The 21,121-nt window shown below is 39.7% G+C and overlaps 1 protein-coding gene across 2 annotated transcripts in view; it reads right to left on the reverse strand.

The window, feature by feature from the left end:
* Positions 1–21,121, reverse strand: part of ACOT11 (acyl-CoA thioesterase 11) — a 79,455-nt gene that overhangs the window by 50,552 nt on the left and 7,782 nt on the right. Inside the window, exons 1-2 of one of the 2 annotated variants that reach the window (XM_088154210.1) lie at positions 5,186–5,485; positions 4,522–4,726 (exon numbers count right to left, since the gene is read on the reverse strand). In XM_088154210.1, coding sequence (XP_088010336.1) covers positions 4,522–4,726; positions 5,186–5,194 — 214 coding nt within the window. In that variant the 5' untranslated portion in view covers positions 5,195–5,485. Of the gene's footprint in view, positions 1–4,521; positions 4,727–5,185; positions 5,486–21,121 lie in introns of those variants that run through there. The other variant, XM_007423902.3, reaches the window with a different exon arrangement.

A 21,121-nucleotide genomic window follows, 5' to 3' on the forward strand; every position in this document is an offset into this window, starting at 1 on the left:
AGCGTATTGATGAAAGGCCATTGAATCTGAAGAGATTGTTCAGCTTTTTGCAAAGCCAAGATTCATTGCTAGATTTCTACCACTCCCTTTACTAAAAGGTTACACGCGTCTTCTAATACAGTAATTACTTCTACAGTTTTATGGGCACTGCTAACCTACAAGCCCTAATTTCATTTTACAAGTGGTTGTATAAGAAGGATCATACAAGAAACTATGCAAGAAGGGCCTCTATCAACAGATGCATCAGATCACATTTAATTAGAGAACAGTTGTAAGCTATAATTATTTTAACTGACATGTTAAGGTTTAACTGATGAAACAGTAGGAGACAATTTTAATTAACAATGCCTTATTTTAGTTGGTGGGTAAAGAGGGCTTCCACACATACAATGTACCTGCTCTTCAGAAGGTTGCTAAACATGGCAGAACAGTAGGACTTTGTTCCTACCACCCCTTTCTGAAGTTATTCACCTGACAAATGTTGAAACAGAGTTCAGGAGGCAGGACAAAGAATCAATCTTGCTTTTAATCTCTGCTGTAATCCAAATACCAATTGCCAATTTCAGATTTTTTTTTTTTTTTTTTAGATTCTAGTGGCAAGTAGATGACTGAGTTTTGTACCTTTGGTTATAGTCCATCACCAGCTAATCAAATCAACTGGATCAATCAATTATAACCCTTTGGAGACAGGAGATGTGCCCAGGCTCTGATTAGACATGGAAGCTGGCAGAAATATTTGGGATATGGAAAACTGCAGTTAATGGAAAATGTTACAGAAAGCCTATTATGGCCAGATTTAATTTGAAAAGAAAGTACTTAATAGCAACAACAATGAAAGTATTTGTTTAGATGAAATCAAAAACAAAGAAAATCCTTTCAGGAAGATTGGAGGCTTATTTATTTAACTAAAATCACTGAGAAGGGATCTCAAGTATATACAGTATATATATTGTATATACCTAAGTGATATATACACACACACTGCTTAGAAAGGGTTCCAAAATCAATGTGGTTAAATAGTAACGTGAACAAAACTCATCAGTCAAATGCTGCTCAGATGTTTTCTTTCCAGGGATCAGTTTCTCTGGATCCTTATGCTACACAACTTTCCTCTACTACATTATGTAAGTATATAATTGTATATATAACTGTAAGGAAAAAGGAAGGGGCTTAAAAGACAAATAGTTCTGCACTTAACAGTTCCACTGGGGCTACTAACTATATTAACATGCTGTAATAAAATACAACCTGATCCCGTTAGATCCAGAACTCATCAAAATGACTAAGGGCTATGACATATCCAGAGCTTTTGGTCTGGAACTAGTAGGATTACCTTCCACTGATCCCATTTACTGAAATGCAATAGGGGGAAAATTATATATATCACTGTACTCTAAGCTTGCTATTGTATTATACCAACTGAGCAGCTTTTGCACACTCAGGCAAAAGAAATACAAGTTAGTCATAAGAGCAAAGAAAGAACATACAGATTAAATGGCTAATGGCATAAAAAAGTATGACAGACATTTCTTAATAGAATGGGGAGCCAAGAAGGTGTCAGGCCTGTAAAAGACAAATGACATGACAAGGAGTGGGAGGGAGGGACAGAGAGAATCAACAAAGCTAATTGAGTTCTTCATGTCAGTCTTCTGCATGAAAGGCATTTGTGAGATACCTACTAGAAACTATATCTGAACTACTGGTCTTGGCAGAACATCTGAGTAATCGTATCAAAAACTGAGGTATAGTCATATGACAATTCCTTAAAAAATAAATTGCTGAACTACTGATAAAATTTGCTATTTATCTTTTTTTTTTAAAGGAGCCTCTTTACTAGAATGGCCACCATATCGTGAGTTTTCAAATCCAGAGGGGAACCAGGAAATTAGAGATCTATATTCTTAACTTCCATTTCAGACACTCTAGTAGAAAGTGTTTTTCTAGAATGATGTTAGTATTTTTAAATATATAGAAGAAAAAGCCTTGCTGAGGAACAAATTAGTATGGCTTCTGCCCAGGGAATTTCTAAAAATAATTTCAAAGTGTCTAGCATGGAGATTATGAGCGACGGAGTATTTGCAGAAGGCTTTTTAACTCAAAAACCTTTGCAACCAGTTTTATTTATCTCATTCATAAGTGAACAGAAGTGATACAGCTAAATAAATATAAGATATTTCAAAGGGCTCTGTTTAAGCTGTTTGAACAGACAAAAAATAGCAATTATGACTTCCTGCATATATGTGTAATACACTGCATATTGAAGCAAAACATCCTGTGAGCGTGATATGATAATCAAGCAAAAAACTCAGATCTTGTCATGGTCACTCACTGAAAGAACACTTCGGTGCATGCAGTAAAAGAAATAAAACCAGGGTTGACAGCCAGTGACATTTTGGGTAAAGGTGCTGGACTGGGGTCGGGGAGACCCAGATTAAGTCTATCCTCAGATATGAAAACTCACTGGGTGATATTCAGCTAGCCATTCCCTCTCAGCTCAATGAATCTCACAGGGCTGATGTTGAGGGAAACAACTGGATAAGGGGGTACAGGCAGGTTGTAAATCTAACAACATATAATGTGAAGAATATGTTTGACATTAAAACTGGATATACCTTAATACTTTTCATTAATCAATGGTGCAATTGCATTTAAAAGATGTCCTACTAAAGTCTCGGTAAATTTTTTGTTGAGAAGAGATGATTAAGAGAGGTAATATGACAGAAGTAGGTAAAATGATGATGTGGGTAAAATGAATAGATTTCTATCCAGAGAAACTAAATGGCAATAAATTCAGGACGAAGAAATATACTGCTACCTAAAGTCACTACTATTGTGTCTGGTGATGGCCACTAGTTTAGGGCACTTTAAAAAAATGTAATAGCTTCAAGAAAGAGAAGTCCAGTACCCATCATTACTATGAGTAGCTAAAGTAAACCTCTATAGTCAAAATCAGTTTACCTTTGAATACTAGATACCAAGGAAGCTAAGAGTTGTAGCCTTCATATCCTAGCTGCAAGAAGATTGACTGGAAGCATCAATCTATTATTAAAAAATAGGATAGTTCCTAATGAGTCTGGCAGCTTTTATTCTCTTACAGATTAATCTGAAAAGAACCTCTCGGGTAGACCACCTTACTTAAGTCCTGACATGATAACGTTCAAGCGTTTGCAACCCTATGATTATTTAAAAAGTTGAGCTGGACTAGTAGAATTTGAATTCAATGTCTTTGAACTAATTGTCTTATAAATGCAGAAGCATGAAAGTTTTATGAAGCTATAAGAATCAATCCTTTGCAGGAAATCTGTGGTCCTTGAGAGTTCATCCAATTACAGCTTTCCATCATTTCTGGTTATGCTGGTTAGGACTATGGGAGTAGCTTAAAAGCAAAATGTCTACAAAAGCCACAACCAGTGACAGCTTTCTTCAATTGTTTCTGCATGCCCCACTAGATCTGGCAGAGTGGGCATGCTTTGGGTCCTGTTTATTAAGCAGGCCCACCTGGCAGGACCCATGAGGTGGGCCTTCTGTTGCAGCACCTGCCCTTTGAAACAACATTCACCCTGAGATTTGTTTGACCCTGACCCTGCTGGCATTTCATAAATCCTTGAAGACTGGATGCCCCAGACTTGGGGTTGGTAGGATGGGTGAGCCTATCGTTGTGGTCTTCTTTGATGTGACAGTGGTTGGATGGCTAAAGTGATTGACCCGAGGCACTACCGTGTTATTACTGATATGTTGCTAGACATCATTTTTGTTTTGTTGGTTTTTACTCCTATGTTCCCCATCCAGAGTTGAGATGCAGAGGTAGATGGGTGGCTGTATCAACTGATAGAATAAATAAATGCTCCCTCCAAAGATTTTGGACTACAAGCCTTATCAGGCCCATCCAGTAATACCAAAATCCAAGGATTATACACAGTAATCCAAAAATATTGGAAGAAACCAGATTGCCTATACAGCACTGTTTTCCTATTCCTATTTCTCCATCCATTGTGCTGTTTTATGGTTCTAACCTGGTGATGGTCAGAAAGCAAATGAACCGGAGGACAGAGGTAGACAGCCTATCCTCACTACCCACTCCTCCCAAATCTGGCTATAGTCATTATACTCATCACACATATAACCCCCAACTCGATCCTGAATTTGCCAACCAGGACCACGGCGCTCTTGGTCTAACCAGACCTTCGAGTGGCTAAGCCTTACGCTTGCTTTCCCAAACCTGAACTCTCCCACTGCCCGAATTACGATTTCCCTAATTCTCGCTCAGGTGACCGTGCACGCCGTTCATCGCGAAGCACGCCTGGAAATACCCAACCCTGTCCGGGGGCGGACCTCGGCGTGGCTCCCTCCCCGAGAGGGCTCTCGCCCAACTCGCTCGATCCACCTTAAGAGCGAAGCGCGGCCGCGCTCAGCCCACCCGCAGGCACACCCGTTTGATTCCGCCGAGGGAGGGTTGCCAAGAAACGCGTTCCGTTCCCGCCCCTCCGTCTGCCCGAGGCCAGGAGAGCACCCGCGGCTTACCCGAAAGACAGGCGGCCGTGTCGATCCATTTCAGCAGCTGCCCGATGCTGAGCTCCTGACGGTAGTTGGTGTGGCAGGGTTGCACCAGCTGGCTCATGTGCACCTCGGTGGCGTTCCGGTAGCGCTCCATGGCGCGCTGCGGGGGGTCCTCTCGGGGCAGCGCCGGGTTTGCTGCTGCCGCCGCCGCCGCCGCCGCCGCGGGAACCTGGAGGAGGGCGGCGCGAACGGGAGGCAGAGCCGGCCGGGAGAAAAAGAACAAAGCGAGTCACGACGGAGGAAAAGTGAACCGCGGCCAGGGCCGCCCAGCCGCCGAAGCCCCCTTGCTCGCGACTCCCGGCTGTCTCCGGGTCCAAGCCGGCCGCGAATATAAGCGCAGCACGCACCCCCTTCCGTAACGCTGCTACTGTTGCTCTCGTATTCTCGCCTCGGCAGAATCCGAGTCGAACGAAAGTCAAAACTTTGGGAATTGTCTTTTCCCAGGTTGGCCAGACCATTATTCGGCCAAGCCAGCAGAGGGGCTGGCAATTGTGGAAGTCAGATTCCAGTCCAAGGCGAGAATCCCCTCCGTCATCTCTTCCATTAGGAATGGCCCCCTACTTTATTTTTCCATGGGAAACCCTCGCTAGCCCTTTCTTGATTAATTCAAGCCAGCAGTTAAAATTACCCTGTCCATTCACAAATTTCAGGCAAAGGGAACTTCCATCTGCAGCCCTTCACCCAAAAGGCAAGATTAACCGCTCTGCGCTCGGATCCCCTTCCGGAGAGGGAATTTGCCAAACGACGACATGGGAACCTGAGCTGCTGCGGAAGTTCGGCTGTGAGCATGCAAGGAACGGAGTGGAAAAATTGAGCAAGCGGTGCTTGCTATCCAACATGTTCCTCCCGCCTTAAGAATTCTCCTGCTGAAGAGACAATCGATGCCACCCTTAATTCCACTGGAATTAATACTGGCCGAACCTGTCCTGGCTTAATCCTCCTGAGACTTTTAGGCAGGCTGCTCCTTATGCCCCTCCCACCAAAAAAACAAAACAAAAAACAAACCCATTCTGGCGATTATACACTACAGTACTTGGAACTTTTTTCACTTTTTCAGATGCCTGCATTTGTATACTGGGCGGTAACAAAGTTTTGTTAGATCCTAACGGAGGAGAATGTCACCCAAGCACTACTGAATTATTAAAAATTATCATCCCTCCCCCCCCCCCCCCCGCCACCCAAGAAGTATATATTGATGTGTTTGATTTTGACTCAAAGCACATTTAAGGTTCCTTCCTGGTCATAAGCCCAACTTGGAAAAACATGATGGATGAGAATGGAAGATTCTTTCTCCTCACATTTTATTGGTTAATGATGCTCGATACAGACTGTACAATTTCAGGAGTGTGAATGGTTAGCTCCCAGAAGACAGGTTTAACAATAGCACAACAATATTAAGAGCTTTTCTCACAATCCAGGGCACAACATATTTTCTATTTTGTGTCACAGAAGTGTGCGACCTGTGGCCAACAGCCTTGAGAATAAATTTCCAGAGTTGTTACCAGTTTGTAATGTAGCAGGAGCAGACCAAATTAAGAACCTGGCAGTCCCTCGGCACATTTATCTTTGTGGTAGTAACAAGAGCCTACAAAGCTCAGGGTTCTAAAAATATTGCCCGGATCTACATTCTTCAATACATTGTAGGGAACAAGTTGAAGTATACATATAATAAAGTAGCAATAATATCTTAAATATATTTAATTTGGAGATATGCAAATTTTTATTTTACTATTACAGTTCATATTTTCAGGGTTTATTTTTTTACTTAAAACATTTTCATAGGCCCCCAAAGTTTCATATGCCCTAAGCCCTGCACTTGTTGTGCCTAACGGATAACACAGGCAATGGATAAGAGGGGGAAATGGTAGGGCTGTGCAAACTGCTTCAATTCAATAAAAAATTGTGTAAAATATGCCTTCAAAACTGCTTTGCAACATGTGCCTCCATCTTCTAAAAGTGAAGCAAAGGAGCTGCATTGCTTTGCTGTAAAATATACACACAGTCTGGTGGTTTTAGTAACCTGCAGAGGCTGCAGTGTTGGAACAGCCAGGTAAGGATTAAATGTAACACAATGTGCCTTGACCAGGAAAACTATGTTGCCTTCCTGGTGTAAACTGCATAATTGGAATTAAGCGTAGCTTCTATTGGGGATAATTCTATATGTAAGATTAGTTAAATTTGTACATAAATAAAATGAAAGGAGGTTTTGTTTCTGTCCTGCCTCTATCCACTGTTTTTTGTTTGTTTCAGTGCAGTCCCTAATATGCCCTTCAGAGGGCAAGTTCCATCTTTGGCCTGGAAAATGTGACATCCCCTTCACCAAAAAAGTTCACAAGCACATGGTCAGATTAGATGTGCACAAAGCTTGGCACTTCCATCCACAAAAAACTGAAATTACAGATTGATCTGATACTCTAATTTCTAATATCTGCTAGTATTGTTACTCAATGTTTTTTCTTCCTAGCATTTTTCCCGCAGGTGCAGGGTCCACTTTTTCAGATCAACCAAATGTTGACCCTTTGGTTGCAACAGGAATTGACCAACCAGCTTGTCACTCGAGCCTGTTGTTGTGGGCTGAGAGAGAGTGACCGCCCCAAAGCCACTCAGCCATCATGCCTAAGGTGGGACTAGAACTCAGTCTCCTGCTTTCTAGCCTGGGGCCTTAACCACCAGACCAAACTGGCTCTCATCTGTTACTCAACTAGTGATTACTAATGGAGTACTAAACACCAGGCTAAACTGATAAACCAACTACTTTTCAGAATGAACAGTCTAGTAACTTTTTAATACTCTAACTACATTGACCAAGTAGAGCAACATTGAATGGGATTACACAACAAGCACACTGAAACCCAAACTGGGGAGGATTAAAAAGCAGTGTAAGAACATTGAGCAGCTAAACAGATTGGTCTAGGTTGGAATCAGATTAAAGAACATGGGTAGGATACTTGTTGTGTAATCCCATTCAATGGGGCAATAACAATCTATAATGATTGTGCTATCTGTAGGAGGAGGTGTCACCTTTGCTCTTTAACTATTTCAGAATGAGATAGCTTTGAAACAGTCACACTATTTCTCAGAAGGTTTGCTGACTATATGCAATGTGGCTAAAGTAAGTGTTTTTAATAGAATTGTGAAAATTACTTAATTTGTTAACAGCACAGCCAAACCTGGGCAAGGGGGGAGAGGCAAGTGAGAAAGCAAGGGTGCTTCATACAGTCTTTGTTGCATTCCTGTTGTTCAGAACCAACAAAGGTAGAGAAAAGAAGTATTTTCATGATGCTTGGGTGGGATTAAGGTAGTTTAATAGGTTACTTTTTCTCACTATCAGAGTTCGAAAAAGGGTGTGTCTTTTTGCACAAACATTGTTGGTTAAGAAGCTAAGTTTGCATATCAAACTAAGTTCATAGTATAGTTCCTTTCATTTGGGTATAGCGTGTTGCATTAACCCATGAAATGAATCCAGTTAATTCAGCAAACCATAGCTTACTGTGATAAATGAATCCAACCAGTAACCTCTTGTTCAGTATTGCAACATAATAATAAAAAGGTATTTGTTGTGTTATGTTTGGTACTATCAACAATATTGAGCTTTGTATCTGTATTTTAAAAAGCAGATTTAAAAAAAACAAACTATTTTAGGTTTCATGAACAGCAAACCTATGCCCTTCCCAAACATAAACAATTCCATTCCTGTTGAAACAGACTCCCTTTTCACATAAGCTAGGTCATGAGAAGCAAGCAATTATTTGCTTAGCTGAAAACACAAAAGCTGGGATTTACAGAGAGGTTTAGGTGCTCAACAGCCACTGACGTTCAGTGACCCTTGTAAGCCACAGACACACAAAACTGGGTCATTCTGGCTTAGAGTAATTCCATGGCATGGCCTAACTCATGGCATTTCTATAACACCTTGACTTTTAGAAGTGTTCTACAAAATGTGAATGAGCCCCATTGAGAAACAAATTAGGACCACACCATGCCATTTTAGAAACACCCTTATTTTCACTTTGCTTTTGCCTATGTGAATAAAGCGCTGGATCTTGGTTCATGAAATAAATGCTCCTTAACATTGTAGAAGGGTGTGCTTTTCCAGACATCACCTAAGGGTGAGCTTTTAAAGGTGGCTAATATTTTTAGTAGAACTATTAGAAGTTATTGGGAGTTGAGGGTACACTAACAATAACATCTTTGCTTATCTCTAAGCCTAGGATTAGAGGATTGCATCTCCAACCCTAGCTTTAAACATTTGAATAAATAGTTTAAATAGTCTGGGTGGCTACCTGTTAATAATAATAAAAAGTTAGCACAAACCATGCATAGTTTTATGTTGGTATTGAACTGCCTTAAAGGCTCCATGTGGTTAAAAAAATAGAATGAGTCTATGGAATCTGAGGTGATACATTAAAAATGTTTATTGAAACTATATGCAAAACACCCTTAAGAGATACTTGAGCAAAGGAGTCTGGAATGACTCATTTACTATTCAGTAAATAGTATGAGGCTGCTTGCCTAAAATCTTATTTCCTTTCTCGTTCTGTACAAGTTATCACCATACCCTTTGGACAATTAATAGGAAATGTATTTTTAAAAGACAATTTCTTCCTGAAAATTAAGACAACCCTACATATTGCTTCTCAGAAATAAGGCTCAATGAAGTCAACAGGGTTTAGCCCTATAGAAGCAGCTATAAAATTGCAGCCAGGATGGTTTAAAATTTGGCCACTAATCTCTTAGTGAACAGTCCTGTGGAAATGAAGTCACTTAACCACAGAGGATATGAGTTGTCATTTAAATTATTTTGGGGTCAAACACTATGGCAATGTCTACTCAAGATGGCAAAGAGTTACATACAATATGCAAACTTCACTTCCTCCTAGGCCAGTTATTAACCCAAAGAAAAATAACAACTTACCTATTTTCATCTCTTATGTCATGGTATCAGGATGTTTAAACTTAAGACCACACTATTCTGTCCCACTGAAGTAGTCATAAGTGTTCTACCCATGGACTGCCAGGAGGAGCCTTCTGAAGGGCATCAAGAGAGGGTCAAGGACTGGACTTCTGTGGAAGCAACAGGGAACTGAAGATGGCAATGCTGAGAGCAGAGCTGACAACCACAGCGGAATGAGGACCCGGTGTATGGACTGGCTTCTCGGAATTTCTCTCCAGACAAGGAGAAGACTCAGGATCGGCTGCATGTGCTCCAGAGAGCAGCTCCCCATGAAGAGACCGTAAAACAGCAGTCTCTGGCAGGTTTAGAACTCTGGGAGCTGAGGGATTGCTATCTTTGCCCAAGCCGCAGTCAGTACCTTTAAAAGGACACTGGGTTTGCATACTTCCTTTCTTAATCACTTCTGGAAATTACTTGTTAACATTTTTTTTTTTTTTTGACATTAAGAACCTTCAGAATGGCAAATTTCATTACACTGGGTGAGTTTCCTTCAATCCTTGGCGAAAGAAGTTTTATACAAGTTTAAGGACTTACAATTTTTTTACTATGGAATAAACAGCAAAAGGGTGATTAGGATGTTGGTTTTGGAAAGTTATAAATGGACTAAAGGGCCAGATGAATTTGAAATAAGATTTTGAAATTAATTATAAGAATCCTTCCTGTGAGTTGTTTAGAATTCTATAAAAAAAAATGAAGATTTTGAAATTAAGTATAAGAAACCTTCCCGCAGGAAAATGCTGTTGATTAGAAAAAAACATGATAAAATGGATCTTTGAAGGTTGGACACTAGAGGGAACCAGAAAGAACTAAAGATTATAATTAAAGGAGAAGAGACCCATTACATACAGAGTGAAGGAAAATACTCTACCTTTGGAAGAATTCAAGGATATTTGGAAACAATGCTCTCAGAAATTACTCTTAAGATTGTCTGCTATTATAAAAATGAATTTAAAAGAGGTTATAGAAGAGGAACAGGTTTTACTGGATAAAACAGAGACTGAGGCTGATTTGAATGTGGATTTAAAAATGACAGGTTACAAGAATTATATGGAAAAGATGTTACTTGGATTTACAAATGAAACCAGCTGATATCTTAATAATTAAAAGGGGTATACAAATAACAAATGAGAAGAGTAACTTGGATAACTTTCTTATTTTGGATTTGCAAAAGAGACATGTTAAAGTTTTGAAGGAGCTCCTGAGAAGAGACAAAGAGAAAATGAAAAGAAAACAAGTTCTGGGACACTAATTAAAGAGATTAAAGATCAAGATTGTTAAAAGCAAAGGGAAGGAATATAAAGTTGGTTTATTTGATCAAGGTTAAAATATATTTGTTGTTGTTTTTGGTAAGTCTTAATGGATTTTTGCTGATCAGGACTGAATGACGAGGCTTTAAAGATTTGTTTATAGACAAGAAATGAGATATGGGAAGAAGAGATTTTTTGTTGTATTTTCAGAGAAAGTGATAACTTACTATGTTAAAAGGAAAAGGAATACAAAGTTGGTTTATTTGATTGAGGTTAAATATATATATATATATATATATATATATATATATATATATATATATTGTTAATTCTGGTAACGTTTAATGGACTTTTGCTGATTAGGACTGAATGATAAGGCTTTAAGAATTTATTTATAGATAAGAGATAAGATATGGGAAGAAGACATCTTTTGTGGTAGTATCAGAGAAGGTGATAAGTTACTGACATTGTTTGTACTTGTCATGATGAGGGGGGAGTCATTTTTTTATATATTTCTTTTCTTTACTATATATTTTCTTTTCCTCTGCACTTTCTATTTTTTTTTTACTCTTTTATATTTTTCTTAGTTTCTATTAGTTTTTTTGCCTTTATATCTCTAAACTTTATTAAAAATTTTATAAAAAAAGAGAGAGTGAGTCAAGGACTCTCTGTCTTCTTTGACAAAGAGGTTTGTCCTCCTGTTCTCTTTAACAATCCACAAAGGTCCCATGACATCAGCTGCAGTATCAGGAGTGAAGCACCTTAAAGCTGCTGCCTGGGGTTTTACCACACAGGCCCCACAGGAGCAGTGAATCAGAACAAATTTCTGCTGTGCTCAGTTCAAACGAAAGGAGTAGCTAAATGTCCCTGCAATCACAAATTATGATCATCAAAGGCATTGTTTTTCTAAAATGAAGAACGTGGAGAGCATTTTAAAATACAAGAGAGATCAGGACCAATACTGAAATCTCAAGCCCATAGTTTTGCTTCCAACTGATTCAGAATCAGACATTTTCCTCAACTTGCTTTCCTCAGGCTGTGTTTTTTGAAAAGGGACTGTGAGTGCCAGAGGCAAAAATGTAGCAATGCATTAAAAGAAAGAGAGCCCGTGTTTATTTTCTGATCAGGCTCTCCTGAGTCCAAATGTCTCCTGGTTTCTTGCTAAATTCAATTTACCTCTGGAAGAAAAGTGTTCTTTAAACTAGTAGTATTAGCTCAAAAAAAAAAAAAAAAAAACAAGATAGAAAAGGTGGTATGGGGGAGGAGCAACTTGGGGAAATGTCTGGAAAGCAATTCTATCCCAACTTAGATAGTCAACTATCAACATGACTGCAGTCCACAATGAAATGTAACCATACAGTCAGCTGTAATGGCATTCCACAAATAACAGTGTGCCGCCCTTTCATTTTGCCACAAATCCAATCCAACAGTTGTGGATGATAAGGTAGCAATGTCTTGCATTCTTTGTTTGCTCTTTTCTAAGGTTTTGGCAATCTGGAATTGGGAAATACAAGAGCTCAATTTCAGGGCGTTCAGAAAAGGTACTTTGCAGGCATCCTGTCTCCCCTTCCTTAAGGAATTTTCTCTAGAAGGAAACGTTTTTAAAATGTAATAAAAAGGGCAGGAGGGTTATAAAGGGAAGATATAATCATCTGATGTTCCTATCAAATTCCATGAATAAAGCAGGGCAATTGTGCAAGGAAACCTTAATCTGGAAGGATGGATTGAAACAGTCTAACATCCACTTAACTACAGACAGATGCATTCCAAGTTTTACTTAGATATCCCCCCCCCCCCATTCCTACCCCACTGCCTGATCCTTTCAATTGCATTTGGGATTCATGAAAGGCTACAAGTAGTAGAGTTTGAAAGTCCATCTTCATTCCTTAGTAACGTGTGGGAATGTTCAAGGGGATTGAACTGCCTGAACAAAACTGCTCTTGTCACAAAAGCCAATGCTCATTTTGAAGCAAGCTTTCCCAGCTCATAACTGATAGGAAATGTGGTTCTACCAAGAAAAACGGTCACATCTTGAATCTGCAAAACATAGGGAAGAAACTTGCCTTAGGAAATGATGTATAATCAACTAGATACTTTTTACTGTGGATGTTAACATGGGGCATGACATAATATAACATCTGTTTCTCTCTGCTCTGAATGCTTAAGGGAAGGTGGACTATACATATATACCATTCTGGGAGCTTCTACAATCAAAGTGGTATATTTTCAACACATAACATATAGCAAAAACCATAAAACAAGGAAATTTGGGACACACTGCACTTAAGGCTGCAGCGATATGCACATTTACCTAAAAGTAAGCACCACTGAATATGGCCAATTTTACTTCCGGGTATATATAGTTCCATAGTTGAACCTGCACATTTGGAATGTGATTTCCCAAGGTAAATATCTTTCAATATGAGTTGGATTCCTGGTTCATGTAATAGCCAATCTAAAGTGCTAAACCTTAAGAGGCTGATTCTTCCCATAACAAAACAAAACAGTTATAAAGATACCTTCTCAGTAGGTGATTACACCTAACTGACATTGTCAAATCTAGGAAGTAGGCAGGAACAACCCTGGCTAGGAAATGGATGGGGAACCATTAGGGAATTCCAGGACTGTAGGTCCTAGAAGACAATGGCAAACTGCTTTTGTACTCTTCTCAAGAAATGTGCATGGATGTGTTCACCAGGAGCTGACCTCTAATCAAAGGTGACTTGACTTTTTTGCAGCATAACACATAGTTCTAGAAACTGGTCATGTAATTTGAACTGTATTTTTACCAAATAAATAAATATGTCAAGGCTTAAAGTAAATCACATAACCATCGTGAGAGGAGGGCATGCTGCAGTATAGCTACGTTTTGCCAGCTTCAGATTAATATGATGAATAAGTATGAGCTACTGCATCTGCGCAATAAATTGCATAAATTGTGTCTGCAATGGAATCACATGTCAAAGCTCAAGCACTTCACGTTTGCATAACTTCAGACATATTTTTAAGGGTACACACAACGGCTGCCATGTAGAATTACCAAGCTAGAAGGTGCCCTTCTACAAAGTCCATTCCTGCTCAGTACAGGAATTCAAATTAAAGAATTCCTGGCAGACAGCAGTTTAGCCACTCCATGAGTACATCCAATATGGAGCCTGCTACTTCTCTGGGATAACTGATTCACTGTTGACCTACTCCTACTATTAGGAAGATTTTAAGCAACAATTTTAGGACCCTTCAGCTTGGTTTGTGAAACCAACTGCAACTGCCATGTGGGTATTTAAAGCAGTACCACATGGCAGACATAACATATGTGCTTATCCTAAACCATATCTCATACAATCTTCACATCTTCCTACATAAATCACATTGCTGAACAATGTTATTTATGTAAAAACAACTCTATAATAATAACAGACTCTAACACAATCTAATACAGGCTTTTACAATCGATGGTAGAAGGCGGCATTTAGGCCACCAACTCCAACCCTCTAACTATATGATCCAACCATTCCCAGGACACCTTTAGATCCAACCTCTTGATTAGCCTATATAATGAGAAAGGTGGGTGGAAGCCCTTTACATAATTAAAAGTCAGATCTCTAATTCCTACCAAACTTAAATGTCACTGAAGGTCCCTGTTAGATCAGGTGACAATGGAATAATTTTCTGATTCTTGTTTGTTGGTGAATCTTCTTTGTGAAGCAATAAGGCCCTCTTCCTTTTCAGAGACCTTGTTGCTTTACTTTTGTCTGCTTCACAGTATCTCCTCAATCCAGCTTCTACAACTGTTACCAAGCTTTGGTGAGTGCTGTGGGAGAACTTGCCATTCAACTCCCCCAGCACCGTTTGCCAAAAGCACTGCAGCATGAATCTCTTTCTGGAGAGGCATCCAAATGGTATAATACAATCCTATCATGTACCTGCACAGCTTTCTGCCTTGTCTTCCAATACAGTGTTGGAACAGAGAAAGTTGGTTTTTATTTTTTATTTTTAATATTTGAATGATTGTGCTATTACATAACACACCTATGGATTTACACTGTTGCCGGCTTTTAAAAAAAAAATTACACGAAGAAACAGAAAGGGGAAATATATGAGAAATCAAGACCTCCAAGTACTTAAAGGATTAAAGGAAAACCTATTTCACGTGAAGGCAAATATCTGCTCCACTTTTGAGATTTTTTTAATGGGAACCATTGCAATCAGAGGAGGAACTCAGAGGAGATCAAGTATATGCCACTTGATCTTAGGACCTCACATGTTCACTATAGTCCTGTGCCGTAGTTCACATCTGCCTTGCCTGCTGCTTGTTAGGCCTTTGAAGGGCCAAAATCTTAAACAAGAGCTCTGAATGAACAGTACTGCTTCCAAAGATAAATAAGCTCAGTCTTTTATTTTAGTAACACAAGCCAGCAGGCCTTGCATTTTCCACTCTCAGTTTTTTTACTTACCAACCCGACCGTGCCTTTCCAAATCACCTGGCTCTTGCTGTTGTTATTTTTTTATCTAACATCTGTCTCCCTGCTCCCTGCCTAACTTCTGACCATTATGCAGCGATCAATTTCATGCTGTTCCTCTTTCTGCATCTCAGCAATACCAGTGTATAGCATATGTATTGAAATGATTCATTTGCAAGTATTTCCTAGATCAAAGATTGGCATAACAGTGCCCAGAGGCATCAATATATGACATCTGCAAAAAAAAAAAAAAAAACTTATGTAAAATTAAAAATAGTTGTTTAAAAAAGTTGTAGGAGATTTCAGGTGACCTTGCATGAAAGTATGGGGCTTTCAAATTGAGATCACATGACAGCTTGGCATTCTCAGGATTGAGACCAATAGAATCTCATGAGATTCAGCAACCTTGCAGAATTTTAGCCATTTTTTAAAAAGTCTTTTTTTAGATTTTAGCGGCAGAAAAAGTGTCATTCTGGTTTAGGCACTTAGCCAAGAATCCTCTGTGAGTTACGGCTATATGATGGCAAAGGCCTATCAGCCAAAGAGACAAGTCAGGGGCTTTTTAAATTACTCGTTTAAAATGTTTATTATGATTCAGAGCATCCCATAATGAAATGTTAAAAAACTGAGTACAATACTGTATTTTCAACTACATTAATAAAGAACACACACAGATAAATCTAACCAATTGTCATCATTTAACAACAATGTTGTGAGTTTGAAAATGCTAATGCAATAAAGTTTTCAGCATGGACCAGAATTGTATTAATGTTCAGCCAATATTATTTCTTGGATAGGGTGGTGAGAAGAGATATTACTGATAGTGAAACTTACCAGATAGCATAATTACTTCTGATTTTCAGGGTCTCCATACTCATATTTTTAAGCCAAAATACCAAAGAGGCAGTTCCAGTTCCCCTACCATATTGCAACTACCAAAAACACTCCTGAAAATTCATGTTGTATGTGTGAGAGAGATTTGAGTGGCAAGTAGATAGACTGCTTGATAGGTCTTAGGTAGCTCCATGATACCAGCTCCAAAGGTAAAAGAGAAATGCCCACCTACCAATAAAAATGGAAGAAATACAAAATGCTAATTTTTCCTGTCCAGGAATGAATTCTAACAGAGGTTTTGATCAGTGCTTGGAAGATAGGCTTTTGTTTACTTGCCCTTCAGGAAAGGAAAGCTAATGACACTAATAAATGACTATTCAATACGAACAATGTGACAGAGGAAAAGTGACAAGCTGTTAACTAGACAAGCTGTATAATTAAGGTGAAGCTGGTGGTGGAGGTTGATTTTTTCCCTTTCAGAGAACAAGGAATTTGGAGCTACAGGAAAATGTCTCAGTTCTGAAAATGAGGCTATAAAATGAAGAACATTTAATGTAATGAAGACAAACTTGACATCACCTTTGTTGTCATATTAAATTGCCATCTCCTCAATGTATTCAACTACATAAAAGGGAATTAAGGGACAGGTTCTAATTGCTTCAGCCTCCTGCAAGAAATTTCTTTTTCTTTCTTTCTAACAGTGATTATGTTGGACAAGATCTCTGCCATTAATCAGTTATCTTCTGAAGTTAACAAATCCTGCTTGGAGAATGGGTTCTAGTGTTAACATCGAGGGTGATTAGAAGGGATGCTAAACCTTTGATAGTCATTCTATTGAAATCTGGTCTACCTAAGCAGGAGTCAATCAGCTTTTTTCTTTTCTTTTTTTAAAAATAGTCACTTCATGCATGTCTCTGCAGAGAAGACATTAACAACCAGCCTACAAAATGCTGGAGAAGACACTGCAGGAGAGAACTTCGTATTCGTACCAGGAATCAGACATCTGAATGGACCTTTTTCCATCACTTGGTTTCAAGCACACGCAGGATCAGGGCAACAGACTCCCAATGTGCAGGAATGCAATTTAATATTCACGGTGCAGCATTCATAAGGAGTCGCAGCACGTCTGTGTCACCACACAAGGCCGGATATTTATGCATGGTCCTCTAAGTAATGTTGGGAGGGGGTGGGCTTCTTTGCTCATGGCTACTTTCAATTCTTCCCTGCCTAGGAGAGACAGCATGCAGATGCTGGCATTTGGGGGAGAAGAAAATGAAAGAAGATAAATGAGAATATAAAAAGCAATGCTGAAAAAACTAGTTCTCTAGTTTAGAAATTCCAGTATGCTTAACTCACACTACCCAAAATAAAAAATGTCAGAAGTCCAATTCACACATACAGATCAAAGGGAAGAGTAAGGGGGTGTAATAATATATGAAAAGTGGACTGATGTGCCCATTATCAAATTGTTACCTGTGAATATCGGATTACAGCAAGCACCCATACATTGTTGCTTCTAATATAGCCATTGTACCACAGTGTGTACACAGGATGAGAGTCCATATCAGGAAAGATGGATGTAATCTATCTTTAAATGTCTTTGGATAACCTTGAACCAATCACCATTGCTTTGGCTAAATTACCTTCATAGGATTATTGGTGAGTTAATGCTAGAAAGCCAGTTTGGTGTAATGGTTAAGGCATCAGGCTAGAAACTGGGAGACCGTGAGCTCTAGTCCCACCTTAGGCACAAAACCAGCTGGGTAACCTCGGGCCAGTCACACTCTCACAGCCCCAAGAAGGCGGCAACGGCAAACCACTTCTGAAAAACCTTGCCAGGAAAACTGCAGGGTCTTATCCAAGCAGTCGCCAGGAGTCAAGACTGACTTGAACCCCTCCACCCCCCGCAACATTAAGTCTGCCAGTTCTGTGCTACAAAAATCAGGCAGCAAGGTCTAGCTAAAAGGATTGCCTCAGGGTTCGTAGAAATGCAGATGAAGTTCCTTTCAATTCAAAGCAGATGCTGGTTGCAGAGAAATAGGAAATGATGAAATGATAAGAGGAATGTAAGAAATGATACAGTAAAAATGACTGTGATTTCAGCTGCTATAACAGCCCTGATGATGCTGGTAGATTACAGCTTCTGATGGAGAATTCCCCAGATGTCTGGTCCCTGCAGGGAATTCTGGGATCTTTCTCTCTGGATCAGGTCGCACCAAGACTTGGCTAAGAGTTAGATGATTTTAGGATTTATATGGCTGTGAATTGAATAGTTACTTCCATGTGGGTAAATAAGGCAACTGATGCTCAGCACATGAAGATGGACTGAAAGAGCTGGACCCTGCAGGATAACCCAAGGTACCTGGGACAGAACATCTGGGGGAGGGGTGGAACACAGCAGTATGCCTGTCACAGAAGGCTCTCTGGGCAGATATAAAGGAGAGATATTGTAAAAATATTAAATAAACAAACAAACACACACACACACACACTCAGTATTGAGTATGGAAAGCTGTACCGTGAAAAATTAATGCACATCTGTTTGCGGAAAGCAACATAAGTTAATAATAGGCTTTATCCTCCCACCACTACGCCTCAGTCACAGGAGAAGCCTCCTGGCTCTCTTTCAGAAGGCTCCGAGAGAAGGCTTTACAATGCCGAGAAAAGACAGACAGGAAAGGAGAACAGGGCTCACAGCTGCTGAAGGCTTTTCCTTTTTCTCCTTTCCTAGCTGCAGGCGGGCAAATTTTGGCACGGGTTGCAAATAAACAGCAGTTGTGCTTCAAGGAACGTACATAAGTAATTCCACAACAGCCAGCCTTTCTATTTCTGTGACTTGTTGAACAGTCTGCTTTGTGCGAGCAGCTTGCTGACAGAACAGTCTAAGCATTCAGTGTGTGTGTGTGTTCACGTGTGCAGGCATATACCACATACAGACACTCAGATCAAGCTAGACCCATTTTAGTTTCAAAACTTTCTTACTACAGGTTTCATTAAATCATTCTCCCTGGTATCTCTCATTAGAGCTCCTCTCCCCTTTAAAGGTTTTCCTTCCCTCAACACACACAATAAGTACAGTAGTCAGTCTTCCTTTATGCCAAATTTACCTTTTGGGACAAAAAGGAAGTCACATTCCTAACTTTACAACTCCCTCTAAAAAGTATTTGTTTGCATATCATTGTCACACATTGTAGTTAGAAAAAGAAAGTAGAAATAACATATTGTCATTATAATAATATGCAGAGTGTTCAATTTTCAGGCAGTACAGTAATACATCCAAGATTCGTTATTCTCTGATGCTTAGAATTATGCCAGCATTGTCCAGTTCACGTTCCATTCATTCTGATTTTTAAAAGGAATTTGCTGCTTTGGGAGCTGTAGAAGGACAAGACAATATAGAACTCCTCTTTGTGCACTGCAGATAAGATTGTCAGGCTTAAATGAATCAGGAGCAGTGAGGTCATGCTAGGACCTTCATCCTACAACTGCCTAATTTCCTAAGCCCTGTTGATTCATTAAATGTGGATATATTTGCAAAAGGAAGTGATTAGAGCTGAACACAAGTAGCCTTCCAAAATCCTCCACCAGAGTTAGGGTGGAAATTGGGTGAGTTCTTTCAATTTTTCAGGGAAAGGAGAAATTCTTCAACAGTTCCTAAAAAGCAGGACTCCCTTCAAGAATGACAGTAGCACTGCTACTGAAAAAGCCCAACAGGAGATATGCCAGATGCCTTCTAGTGGGTTTTACCAGGGAATCTGCAGATCGCTGAAGAGAAGACCATATAGTGAAAGTCTAGACATTCATACATGGACATATAGCAAAATGCAAGAATATCACTCCACCTGAGAGTGTCACTGAAAGCTTCTTCTCTGGAATAATTTCTAGGGTCAATTTTATTTCCTTATGGGGGAAAAAAGCAGGAGAACTTTCCTGCCCAGTACAGTTTTGAGAAAAAACTTTATTGCAGACATCCAGGCCTAACTGAAGGGTAACAGAACTATGAGACACAATGGGCAGTGCCACAAAAGTGAACTATTTTTGGTCTCCTGAGTGATTCTTATTAGCAATGAGTGAAAGAGATCTGTTTAATAGAGGATTATAGAAGCTGCTCCATTCTAGGTGACACTAACAAGCTCCAATGGCCCTGTTCCTACAACACTCTCAGACCAGGCAGCCATCAACCCAGTCCAGTTTCCTCATGGCAGTCTGGCAGCACAATTTACACTAACTGGGTCAAAAGTCATCATTTAGGGAATACAGTGTCTCTGCACATTTTCTCTAGGAATTCCCAAGGAGAGTACTGGCAAGCTTCATCGTAGCATTCTCTGATTCTTCAGAGAGGCAAAGTAGATGTTGCTTTGCCACTGCAGTCATTCAGGGTTTCAGATATAAGGTTTGTGCTGCCAGGTCTTCTTCTTTTACCTGGAGAAACAGGTATGCAAAAGAGATCAACTGACTACAGTGTTGTGAATAGGCAGGTGGCAAACTCTGAAATTATGTCTTTCGTTGGTTTTGCAGTTTGATTTTTTTTAATTGCCAGAAAGGTGAAAGCTTCTCTCACACACCAAGGATAGGGGGAAGACATCAGGGTGGAGAAGATGCTTGGAAGATTGGCGGCGGCAGCAGCTACCAAGATCCTACCCCAAAGCAAAAGATGGGGCCAGGATATGAAGACCCAGAAAATTTCTGAGAAAAGAGGGTTGAGACCTCCAGCCTTCTACTCTAGGGACAAGCCATTCCACTACAACTAAGTTTAGGTGTTCCCACAACACAAGTGACTGGGTGGGGTTAATTTAACCTTGGCCATTACTGGGTTTCTTTGGCCTTAAATATAACCCCCCTGGGGCTTATTTGACTGGATCAATTTGATCCTTTCTTACTGTTCTCACATTACGTTAATCCCCTGTTAACACAGTTAAGGATGTTGTAGGAATGTGGCCAATGACAAAAACCTAAAAAAAAACCCTGATAAATGAGAACTGGAACTGAAAAGTTCATTAAAACAAATTATTTTAGCTGTGATGAATGTTAAATGAGCTTTAAATCCAAACAGCTCCTAATGAAAAAGC

This window comes from Python bivittatus, unplaced genomic scaffold (assembly GCF_059951505.1).
Source record: "Python bivittatus isolate LINGU-HERP-01145 unplaced genomic scaffold, Pbiv_v1 ctg000700_np1212, whole genome shotgun sequence".
Taxonomy (NCBI): Eukaryota; Metazoa; Chordata; class Lepidosauria; order Squamata; family Pythonidae; genus Python; species Python bivittatus.